This window comes from Sus scrofa, chromosome 2 (genome assembly GCF_054392235.1).
Source record: "Sus scrofa isolate SSC_HxYL_T2T_F1_AM1 chromosome 2, Sscrofa_HxYL_maternal_Yorkshire_Landrace_v2.0, whole genome shotgun sequence".
NCBI classification, from domain to species: Eukaryota; Metazoa; Chordata; class Mammalia; order Artiodactyla; family Suidae; genus Sus; species Sus scrofa.
This window is the reverse complement of record NC_139384.1, coordinates 98235804-98247542: the sequence shown is the minus strand read 5'-3', so window position 1 is coordinate 98247542 and position 11739 is coordinate 98235804. Positions and strand designations below refer to the sequence as shown.

General features: G+C 42.0%; 1 protein-coding gene and 1 long non-coding RNA gene across 7 annotated transcripts in view; one reads left to right on the top strand and one right to left on the bottom strand.

The window, feature by feature from the left end:
- Positions 1 to 1288: 1288 nt before the first annotated feature.
- Positions 1289 to 4052, bottom strand: LOC110259405 (uncharacterized). The gene is made up of 2 exons (XR_002341753.2): positions 3468 to 4052; positions 1289 to 1802 (listed from the first exon to the last, which is right to left on the bottom strand). It is a non-coding gene; the product is annotated as an uncharacterized LOC110259405 (long non-coding RNA).
- The window catches only part of ARSB (arylsulfatase B), a 163345-nt gene continuing 154903 nt past the window's right edge, over positions 3298 to 11739 (top strand). For all 6 annotated transcript variants that reach the window (XR_014838112.1, XR_014838113.1, XR_014838111.1 and 3 more), the window contains exon 1: positions 3298 to 3641. Coding sequence is in view for 2 of the 6 variants with exons in the window: in XM_021084478.2 (XP_020940137.1) it covers positions 3327 to 3641 (315 nt within the window). In the remaining 4 variants the exon portion in view is untranslated. The remainder of the gene's footprint in view (positions 3642 to 11739) is intronic.

Sequence of the window (11739 nt, the reverse complement as noted above, 5' to 3'; positions counted from 1 at the left end):
TAAAATAAAATTATATATATATATATATATATATATATATATATATCTTAAATTCAGGGGCAAAGACCAAAAACCCAATTGGAAATGACACAGACAGTTCACAAAAATGTTGTAAAAATGTCTCTTCAACATATGAAAAGATGTTTAACCTTACAAGAGAAATACAAAAACAATTAAAAACTGTACGGAGATTCCATTTCTCTCATCGGATTGGCAAAAATTAAAAAGTATAGTACTTTTCAATGGCTAATGCTAATGAAAATTGGTACAACCCATGTGCATATGGAAAGGGGGAAAGCAGAATTGGAGGTATTCACTAGGAACTCATGGTTTTATATCTATAATTATGTACCTATAAAATATGGGTGTGTATATGTAAATACCTAATGTATGCGTATATGTGTATACATACATCTAGTTTCTATCTTTGGTGAGAGATCCTACCAGCAATGACAGCCCAGTAGCAAGAGTAGCCTGTAGCACAGATCTTGGTTTCTAGAGGCCACCCTCCTCTAAGAGGTGTCAGGGGTTCCTTGGAGAAGTGGCTGATTCCAGGGTTGGGGAAGAAAAAATCCAAGATGAATCTAGAATATCTTGTTGTACCATAAAGTAAGGGAGTGCTCAAATATTAAAGAGAACATGCCACAAGGACACAAGAGTTAGACTGAAGGGGCTCCCACTGGCCAAATCAGAGGAAATTTGAGCACTGATATGATTAATATGTATTATTATACTGATTAAATTAAGAATCTTTGAGTTCATAGTGATATAAACAAACACATGAGGAAGAAGGCAAAGTTCTTCCTTACAGTAGTAGAAAGACAACTAATAAATCTATTTAAAGAATGATAGAAAATCACTATAATCACCATTTGGGAACCATCCTAATAATGACTGAAGCAATAAGCCTCAGGGAAGGTTAAAACTAATAAGCGAAAGTTTTAGGAATAACAGAATATATGCATACTCTCAAAGTACCTCCCCATAAAATAATTATTAATTACAGGGGGGAAATAATAACTTTACAGTGGGGAAACGGCCACCTTAAGTTATCAAATAATAAAGTAAATCAACAACACCTGACTCTTAATATGAAGCATCAAGAATACGTTATATTTGCAGTATTTCTGTATAAACCCATAACCTGCGCCTAATCATTAGGAAACAACAACTCTAATGGAGAGATTTTACAATAACTAGACTATACTGCACGTCAAAGATGTTCAATGCATAAATGAAAAATAGAATTAACTCTTTTTAATTAACTCATTTGCACATTTCCAGAGCATTTTTAGCATAAGCTTTTATTTGAAAATTCAGGACATCGGAAGGTGCAGTGCAAGTTCAGTAGTTTCTGGAGCAGTTGGTCAAAGGAGGAATTGTTCCTGCAGATTACCAGCCATGGTTTGGGCAATCTGATTTCTATCCTGAAGGGTAGGGAGGAACAGTTATGGAAAGAGGGACAGGCAAGGGCCACCATGGAAAATTTTGTCCTTAAAGATCTTTTACATGGTTTTTAAAGGAAATTTTCAAGCCTTAACCTAATGAGAGTCAAATAGCTCTTCAACATTCTCTTTTTGGAATTCCCATTGTGGCTCAGCGGTTAACCTGACTAGTATTCCTGAAGACGCAGGTTCGATCCCTGGCCTCGTTCAGTGGGTAAGGATCTGGTATTGCCGTGAGCTGTGGTGTAGGTCACAGATAAGGCATGGATCCCGCCTTGCTATAGCTGTGGAGTAGGCCAGCAGCTACAGCTCCAATTCAATCCCTGCCGTGGGAACCTTCATGTCACCAGTATGGCCCTAAAAAGACACACACACAAATTTCTTTTTACTTAATGCCAATTTTTCTCCTGCTAAATTTCATCGATTCCACCACAGATGACAAGTGGCTGTAACATAAATTAATTTACTTCATGCAGAGAAAAAAAATTCTATGTATGTAAAGAAGGAAACATTCCATATGTTAGAGAATAATTTTCAAAAAATGAGAAAATCATGATCCTTATACACATATAAAATGAATATACATCAAAGATTTTATTTAATTCATTAACGAAGAAACAGAGTGTTAACACCAGTTCCAAGAACAATCCAAGGAACAGATCAGGAATATGAAATAAATGTGTAAGTGGAGGCAAAACTTTTTTCCAAGGTAGTGGCGAGGGTGTCATTCCAATGGATAGAATTAATTTGCATGTGTATAAACAAGAATTAGTTTCCATTGCTCTCAGTTATCTACAACCTATAAATGTGTACAATGAGTCCCATGGAATCAGAAGCAGATAACCTGAAAGGAGCGCAAAATTTCTTCCCCTACAACCAGTAACAGTTATTGTCTGTCTCCAGATAGAGGGAGGAGGCAGAGTCTTGGCTGGCAATGGGAATACACTGGTCATGAGGCTAACTTCCCATGCTTCAATGAGCATGTGGCTAAAGGAATGTTTCTTTCCATCCAGGGACTGTTTCAGGCAAATGAGTCTACTTTGGTTCACCACTTCATTGTGGGGGAGCCAACTCTGAAAGGGCTCGTATCTGGACAAGCTAATGAGCTACTCCCTGGCCACACAGCACTCCAAGGGCAGCCTAACTATAAAGCTGCACCTTCAAAACGGCACCGTGCAGTCCGAGTGTGTACTTGGCCCCTTTTGGCTAAGTGGGGAGGAAGTGGCTTCGCAGGCCTATGCTATTCTTAAAGGAATCTGAAACGCCATTCAGATCTCTGCCTCTTCATTGTTCTACATGCACGAGGCTGGGTTCTTTTGCTAGAAACAATTCTGCTAGAAACGATGCTTTCACGACTCTTAAAACATTATAGCTCAAGATATGGAGTCAGAACTGGGTCTGGGTTACGCCCAAGCAACTCCAAGCTTGTTTACTCCGGAAAAAAGGGGGGGGGGAGGGGCAAAATTATGATTCCGAGCCGTCAGAGTTGTGAGATTTAAAGAGATAAGGGCTGTCAAAAATGCTGTGTAAATTGTGAAGAGTTACTAAAAAGAGCAAATTCGCTCCTCTTTTAGGATGCCAAGAGGCAACGAGCATCGCTGGAAAGATGAGACCTTGGCCCTTATCAAGCATCAACGGAGTTACCCTGGAGCACAGCTGCGAGGCTGCCCGAGTTCTACTCGCTGGCTCCTCCCCCGCCACACGGGCCCGGGCCGGGGTTAGAGGCGGCGGGTCTCCGGCGCTGGGCCTCTACTGCCCACGGCCCGCAGGGGGTGAGGTTCAGTGCCGGGGCGGGGCAGCCCCGGCTGCTCAGTTCCTGATTCTATAAGTGGTGCCCGAGGCTGGCGGCGCCACAGGCGCGGGCAACGCGGGCGACGCAAGATGGGCCGGCGAGGCGCTGAGAGTTGGCCCCGAGGCCCCGGGCAGCGGCGGCCGCTCCTCCCCACCGTCCTCCCGCTGGGGCTGCTGCTGTTGCTGCTGCCTCCTCTCGGTTCCAGCATTGGGGCCGGCCGGCCGCCTCACCTCGTCTTCGTGCTGGCGGACGACCTGGGCTGGAACGACGTGGGCTTCCACGGCTCGGAAATCCGCACGCCGCACCTGGACGCGCTGGCGGCCGGCGGAGTGCTGCTGGACAACTACTACACGCAGCCGCTGTGCACGCCATCGCGGAGCCAGCTGCTCACCGGCCGCTACCAGGTACGCAGCGCCCCCGGCGGCCCGCCGGCCCCGCGCCCGGCTCCGCCCCCGCCTCCGGCCGCGGCCCTCCTCCTTCGGCCGCCCCGCTCCGCTCCGATCCGGGCCTGCCCGGCCCGCGAGCTTCCTAGAAGTGGGGCCCGAGACCCAGGCGGCGACAGGCCAGTCGGGGTCGGTCCCCCGATATCAGTCCCAAAGAGGCGGCTTCTCGCCCACGCAGCGATGTCGCAGCTCCTCCCAGGCTCGCGGCGGCCTCTGCGCATGCCCGGTGTCCGGGCGCCCCCTCATCTCCAGGCGCCCCACCTCTCTGGGTGGTTTTTCTGTCTTCCGTTTTCTAAAGGTCGGGGTGAAGGGGATTTTGGCCGATGCTCGTTGCGGGGCCGGTAGCCGGTAGGCAGAAAGGTCAGAATGGACTCTGTGGAGTGGTCCTGAAGGGGACGATGGAGCAGGAGCGAGTCCCGGAGTGGGGCAGTGAGAGGTGGGGAGCCAGGAACGCTGGAGGGAGCTTTGAAATGAAGGCGAGCCCACAGTGGGAGCGATTATGGTTCCCTGTGAACCCAGCGTCATAGGTTAGGACTGCCCGATCGAAGATTAAAGGAATTTTTGAAGTTCTCAGCAGCCCTGGAATGAAACCTATCCAGGTTGATTTCCTGGAGCTGTTGACTTTCCTTTCAGAGGTAACCGGATTTCAGTATGCCTCTGAGCATCTTTGCTATGTCTTTAAAAACATCTCTGTAGTTAACAGCGTGAAGTGTGTGTGTAGAGCGCATGCATATGTTAGGTAACTAAGAATATCAAGAACATTTGCATTGTGCTGTTTTGGAAGTTAATTCTTGAAACAGCCTGTGAGGTAGCTGTTGTTTTTAATCCCCATTTACACATTAGGAAGTGAATCTGTAGAAATTCAGTGGCATGTTAAAAGTTGTCAACTGAAAGCAATGCTTGTGCCGAGACTTTTGGAGATGTTTTGGCAGAGATTTGCTGTGAGTCAAGAGTAGCAGATGTCTGTGTGAATGGTTTTAGTGCTTTTCTAGGTACAGGGAGCTGCAAGAATTGGGCTCAAAGACTCTTCTGCTTAAAATATCTGACTACCTGAAGACCCATTCTGTCTGTTTTTCCTAGAGCACAGAGTGCCTCATTGCTGACCTCCACCCCGAACTCCTTTCATGGTGTGTTGAAGGTCACTAGCAGTGGCTAGTGACTTACTTTTTGTAGAGGCAGATGGCAAGTGCCAATTTTTAGCTGACAGGTTCACACAGATAGAAAGTGGTAAAGCTGGGTTTTGCACCTTTCCTGCATGTATATATACATATATCTATACTTTGGGCCATTACTGTACAAGTCACATGGATTTGCTTGAATCTTGCTCTCCCAAATCTGTGTTTCTGTAGCCTTTCAGATCAAGCCTAGCTTCATATTGTCCTGAGATCAAGAGAAGGACGGGTTCACTTGCAATAAGGATTTGCACGGTGATCCGAAGACCTTTAGAAACAGAAATGATAGAATTTTATTGCAGACTGAGAAGTAGCTCAAGGTTTGCAGTGGAGCTAAAGGATAGTTCTCTTCACCATTGGCCCTAAGTACTTCCCATAGTTCTGACTGGCTGTTATGTGGAATCAGGAATCCCTACTCCGACGCAAATCTCTTCTTGGATGCTTTCTAGGAGTAAAAGGACCTCTGAGTACAGAGGGGAAAGGAGGGAAGACAAGGTCTGACCAGATGGTTCTGCATTTGATCAGAAGTATGAGAACTGAACTCAAATTGCAGAAGAAGGAATTCTGTTGTGGTTCAGCGGGTTATGAACCCCAACTGGTATCCATGAGGATGCGGGTTGGATCCCTGGCTTTCCTCAGTGGGTTAAGGCTCCGGCATTGCCGTGAGCTGTGGTGTAGGTCACAGACTCAGCTGGGATCTGGAGTTGCCGTAGCTGTGGTATAATCTGGCAGCTGCAGCTCCAATTCAGCCCCTAGCCTGGGAACTTCCATATGCTGCAAGTGTGGCCTTAAAAAGAACAAAAAAGAAAAAAAAAATGCAGAAGAATGGGAGGGTCATTTGTTTCTCCAACTTCCTCTCTTCCAACAGTCTTGCACAGAAAAGCAAATACCACACTTCAAAAACTTGTTCATATAACTACTTTTGTCCCCAAACATCCTCCCTGATCAGTCACTAACATTCTGTCTTGGGGGAAAAAGTACTCGAGTATTTAGAGTAGCATGAAGTTCAGAAGTGGAGGACACGTAGAGGGTGCTTACTCCAAAAGAGTAATGTCCCCAGACATTTTGCTGGACTTTTCTCTGCTTTATTGTGTTTGAGTTTAAGATTCACCATTCAAAATTACTATGGGTTAGCAAGCATCCTGTTTTTAAAGGAGTCACTATTTTAAAGGAGCGCCAAGGAGCCACACTGGCTCAGATACTGTATTCTGATGCCATTCTAAGCATTTTATATGTATTAACTCATTTAACTCTTACAGCAACCCCATGAAATAGGTTCTATTATTATCATCCCTATTTGATAACAAGGAAAATGAGGCTGGAAGAGGTTAAGAAACTTGCCCAAGGTCACAGGGCTGGTAACTTGGGGATCAGGATTTGAACCAGGCAGTGGCTCTATAACCATTATACTACCTTGCCTACTCAGAATTTTTAAAAATATCGTTGCCAGAGCTGCTTCAGATTTATTAACTCCCTTTCTCTTCTCTCTCTCTCTCTATATATAATGATTTTTATTTTTTTTCATTATAGCTGGTTTACAGTGTTCTGTCAATTTTCTACTGTACAGCATGGTGACCCTGTTACACATACATGTATAGATTCTTTTTTATTACATTATAGTGCTCCATTTTAAGTGACTAGATATAGTTCCCAGCTACACAGAAGGATCTCATTGCTTATCCAAGTAACTCTCATTTCTTTGACATTTAGGTCATTTCTAAACATCTTGATGAAAACAACCCATTACATTTTAATTTAGGAATTGCCTGTGTTAAATGTAACGTGAGATATGGATAGAGGTCTTATTTCTTTTCTTTTTTTTTTTTTTTTTTGCTTTCTAGTAGTGCACCCAGAGATACAGATAGAGGTTTTATTTCTTTTCTTTTCTTTTTTTGCTTATTAGGGTGCATGCATGGCGTATGGAAGTTCCCAGGCTAGGGGTCGAATCGGAGCTGCAGCTGGCAGCCTACACCACAGCCCCAGCAACATCAGATCTGAGCCATGTCTGTGACCTACAGCACAGCTCATGGCGATGCTGGATCCTTAACCTGCTGAGCAAGGCCAGGGATCCAGCCTGAGTCCTCATGGTTACTAGTCGAATTCGTTTCCGCTGCACCACAACAGGAACTTCCTAGAGGTTTTATTTCCGAATGAGTCATGTGTATAATTTTAGACAGTAAGATGAGGAAATTTATTGACTTTCAAAATGAGGTACTTGAAAGAATCACTTAATCGTCACCTTAGTGAACTTAACAACCATGCTTTAATAGAGATGCCCCCTCTCTTAATCATCTGGCTTTACACTAGAAAAGCAAAGCATAAAGTGATAAGTAAGCTTTAACTGATTGAACTTTGTATTCCCAAGAAATGCTGAGTTGTAGGTTTTTAGCTTATAAAAGTACTTAGCGAAGAGGACAAGTTAAGGATTATGAGATGCAGCTTTCAGTCTTTGCCATGTCAGCCTTTAGACTCTGACCTCAAAGGACATCATTTTTCACATCTGTAAAATATGGGAGTTGGGCCGAACTCTCAGGCTCTTTCTAGTCTCAATCTCTTGGACCCTTGTGTCCCCTGGACCTAGTTTCTCTCATCATGCCCACTCTCTCCATCTACTGGCAGAAAGAGGAATTGATCTCTTCCAGCACCTTGTCCCGTTACAAGTTGCGGGAGCTGCTTGCTCTGTGGCTAGGAACTTGTTTAAAAAGGAACATGAATTCAGCCTTTTATACTGAGACATTTAATTGTTCAGAATTCTCACATTTGAACCTTTTTAAACATGCATGCTTTGGTGAAAAATGCATAGAGTTTGGGTGGAGGGGAAAGGGAGATTGATGAGCAGATAAATAGTTATTTGTATTTTAGGTCTCTGTATGCTCGGGCCAGTGTTCCTCCCACAGCCTTATGACTCACTCATTCACTATTTCAAAAAAATCTTTTGGGAAGTCTGTATTTTATTTATATTTTGAGTAGGAAATCCACCCACATGGTTCAAAAACTCCAAAGTTACAAAAGGGCTTACATTGAAAATCTCTCCTAATATGCCTGCGTGTGCACACACACACACACACACACACACACAAACACAAATATGCTCCTTAAGCATCCAGTTACCTCTCTTTGGAGGCAAACAATGCTATATGAATTGTGTATATACTTCTGAAAGTATTTTATGCATATACAAGCAAATACTTATGTAAATGGTCTCTTTTTTTAATTTGAGTGATAGCATACTCTTTTTTGGGGGGGCTCTTTTTTATTTCAGTTTTGTTGATATATAATTGACATACAGCACTGTAGAAGGTATATGTATATCTTATGTATAGCATATACATTATGTTTAAGCATAATGACCTGATGAACATGCACCATGAAATGATTGCCACAGTAAGTTTAGTGAATATCCATCATCTCATAAAGATACAAAAGAAAAAGCAAAAAAAAAACAAACAAAAAAACACCTTTTTTTTCTTGTGATGAGAACTTTTAGTATTTACTCTCTTAACAATTTTCAGATATTAATTATATTTATCATGTTATACATTACATCCCTAGTACTTACTTATTTTATAAGTAGAAGTTGGTACCTTTTGACTGCTTTGATCCAGTTTCCCCTTCCTCACCCCCTGCCTCTGCTAATCACAAGTCTGTTTCTTTTTCCATGAGTTTTTTTTTTTTTTTGAAGTGTAGGTGACCTATGCTACTGTTAGTTTGTGTCATAGTGATTCCATATTTCTATACATTTTGAAATGATCAGAATGATAGCATGCTCTTTAACACTGTTTTGTACCTCATGTTTTTTTTAAAAACAACATTTGCAATAATTTCATAATGTTACATAAAGAGCATCCTCAATGGTTTTTATAGAGAACAATTCTGTTTACAATAGTATCAAAAAGAGTACAAACTTGGAAATAAATTTAACTAGGAGTTCCCATTGTGGCTCAGTGGTTAACGAATCCGACTAAGAACCATGGGGTTACGGATTTGATCCCTGCCCTTGCTCAGTGGGTTAATGATCCAGCGTTGCGGTGAGCTGTGGTGTAGGTCACAGATGCGGCTCAGATCCCGCGTTGCTGTGGCTCTGGCGTAGGCCAGCGGCTACAGCTCTGATTCGACCCCTAGCCTGGGCACCTCCATGTGCCACGGGTGCTGCTCTGGAAAAGGCAAAAAGGCAAAAATAAATAAATAAATATAACTAAAGAAATGCAAGACTTGTACATTGAAAACTACAAAACAGTGTTTAGGAAATTACAGAAGACCTAAATAAACAGAAAAGCTTTGCATATTCATTAATTGCAAGACTACATTGTTAAGGTGGTAATACTTCCCAAATGGACTTATAGGTAAATGGAACCCCTTTCAAAATTCCAAAGCCTTGTCTACAGAAATAGACAAGTTTATGCTAAAATTCTTATGGAAAGACAAGTGGCTCAGAATAGCCAAAACAATCTTGAAAAAATAGCAAAATTGGAGGTTTCAAAGTTTTTGATTCTGAAACCTATTACAAAGCTACAGTTATCAAGACAATGTGGTACTGGCATAAGGATAAACATGAGGATAAAAAAATTTGCAAATCATATATCTGAAAAAGGTTTAGTATGGAGAATATATAAAGTGTTGCCAAGGATGTGGAGAAATTAGAACCCACATTCAGTAGCTGGTGGGAAGGTAAAATAGTTCAGATACTATGGAAACAGTTTGGCAGCTCCTCAAAAAGTTAAACATAGAGCTGTTATACAATCTAACACTCTACTCCTAAGTGTATACCCTTGATAAGAGCAACAAAAAAGTTTTGGAATTGTTTTCTTAAGTTAATTTTTGGCTGCTCATTGCTAGTTATATTTTTCGTCATACCCATGCAACTGACATTTATATATTAGTCTGTATCCTATAACCTTGCTCACCTTACCAGTTTTAATAGTGTGTGTGTGAGAGAGATCTTTACATTTTTGGTATAAAAGATCCTGTCCTCTGCAAATAGAATTAGTTTTATTTCTTTCTAATCCGAATGCCTTCTATTTCATTTTCTTGCCTAATTGCCCTGACTAGAACCTCTACTTCAATGTTGAATAGAAGTGGCAAGAGTGGACATCCTTTCCTATTCCTGATCTTAAAGGGGAAGCTTCCGGTCTGTTACCATTGATTGAGTATAATGCATTTATTCATACTTTTCACTCAACATTTATTTATTGAGCAACTGTTCATGCCTGGCATATACTCTGTTGCTTAAAGTCTGGTGAGGGTGAGGTGAGGGAAAGGAGTGACCAAGAAGGGGTGAAATAAACACATAAACAAACGAGTAAGTATTTGGCAAGGCAATAAATGTGGGAAGAAAATAAAGCAGGTAAAGTCATAGTGGCTCAGGAAGGTATCTCCAAGGAGGTGAAATGGGCAGAGGCCTTGATGAAGAGTCAGCCATGCAACCCGATCCATGAAAGAGTTCAACCCACTGGGTGGGACAGTGGAAGTAAGAGTCCTGGGGCTGGAAAGGGCTTGTTCTAAGGATGGGAGAAGGCCTTTGCCGCTGGAGCTAAATGAAGGAGGGTATTCAAAGCATGCTGAGAGCTCAGAGAGGGAGGCAGCTCTTCCTGTGCCAAATACTGCCTGCTCAGGATAAAATATTCAACTTTACTTGTTTCTGTTTTCATAGTAAAATGATATTGAAGGCTACTGTACTCTCACAGTGAAATCACAATAAAGGGCCCTGTGCCCTTCTTTGTATTCCCGTGAGTTAGAATTAAATTTTATATATTCCTCCCACCCCTCCTTTAAAAATTGTCTTTAGGAAATACATTCAAAAGTTTCAAATATAAAAGATTGTAAGAGGGATACATATCAAAATATCACATCCTCTCCTCAAGCCCTTCCTTCCATAGGGAGCCCCTGTTTATTAATATCTTAGTATCCTTTAAAGGCATGTTATACATATAATGGAATTGATTTTATATTCATCTTCCCCTTGTTTAAAATCTCAAGAATAAAAATATTAATTTAAAAATCCTTGGAGGGGGGTAGGACCGTTCATGTTTAAGGATACAAACTTGGAGTAATTAGTAAATAAGACCTAGAGATCTAATGCACAGTATAGTGAATATAGATAATAATATTGTATTATAGCCATCAAATTTACTAGAGGACTGAAACTTAATGATTCCCACCCGTAAAAAGAAAGGATGATTACATAATATGATAGAGGTGCTAATTATCCCTACAATGGCAATCATAGCACAATGTATAAAGGTATCAAATTAATGTACCTTAAGTTTATACAAGGTTATTTATTAAAAATATTTTAGGAGTTGCTGTCCTGGCTCAGTGGAAACAATCTGACTAGTATCCATGAGGACATAGATTCGATCCCTGGCTTCATGTAGTGGGTTAAGGATCCAGCATTGCCCTGAGCTATGGTGTAGATTGCAGACTCTGCTTGGATCTGGCGTTGCTGTGGCTGTGGCCTAGGCCAGCAGCTACAGCCCTGATTTTACCCCTAGCTTGGGAACCTCCATATGCCGTGGGTGTGGCCCTAAAAAAAAGACCAAAAAAAGTCACTAAAAAGTAGATATAATAAAAAATGTTTATTTATTTATTTTTTGCTTTTTAGGGCCGCATCTGTGGCATGTAGAAGTTCCCAGGCTAGGGGTTGAATCGGAACTGTAGCTGCCAACCTACACCACAGCCACAGCAATGTGAGATCCGAGCTATGTCTGCCACCTATAGCACAGCTCATGGCAACACTGGATCCTTAACCCACTGAGCCAGACCAGGGATCCAACCTGCATGCTCATGGATACTCGTCAGGTTCATTAACTTCTGAGCCAGGATGGGAACTCCTAAAAATGTTTATAAAAGTGGGAAAATAAATAAAAATCCTTCAGTTTTTCTCATAG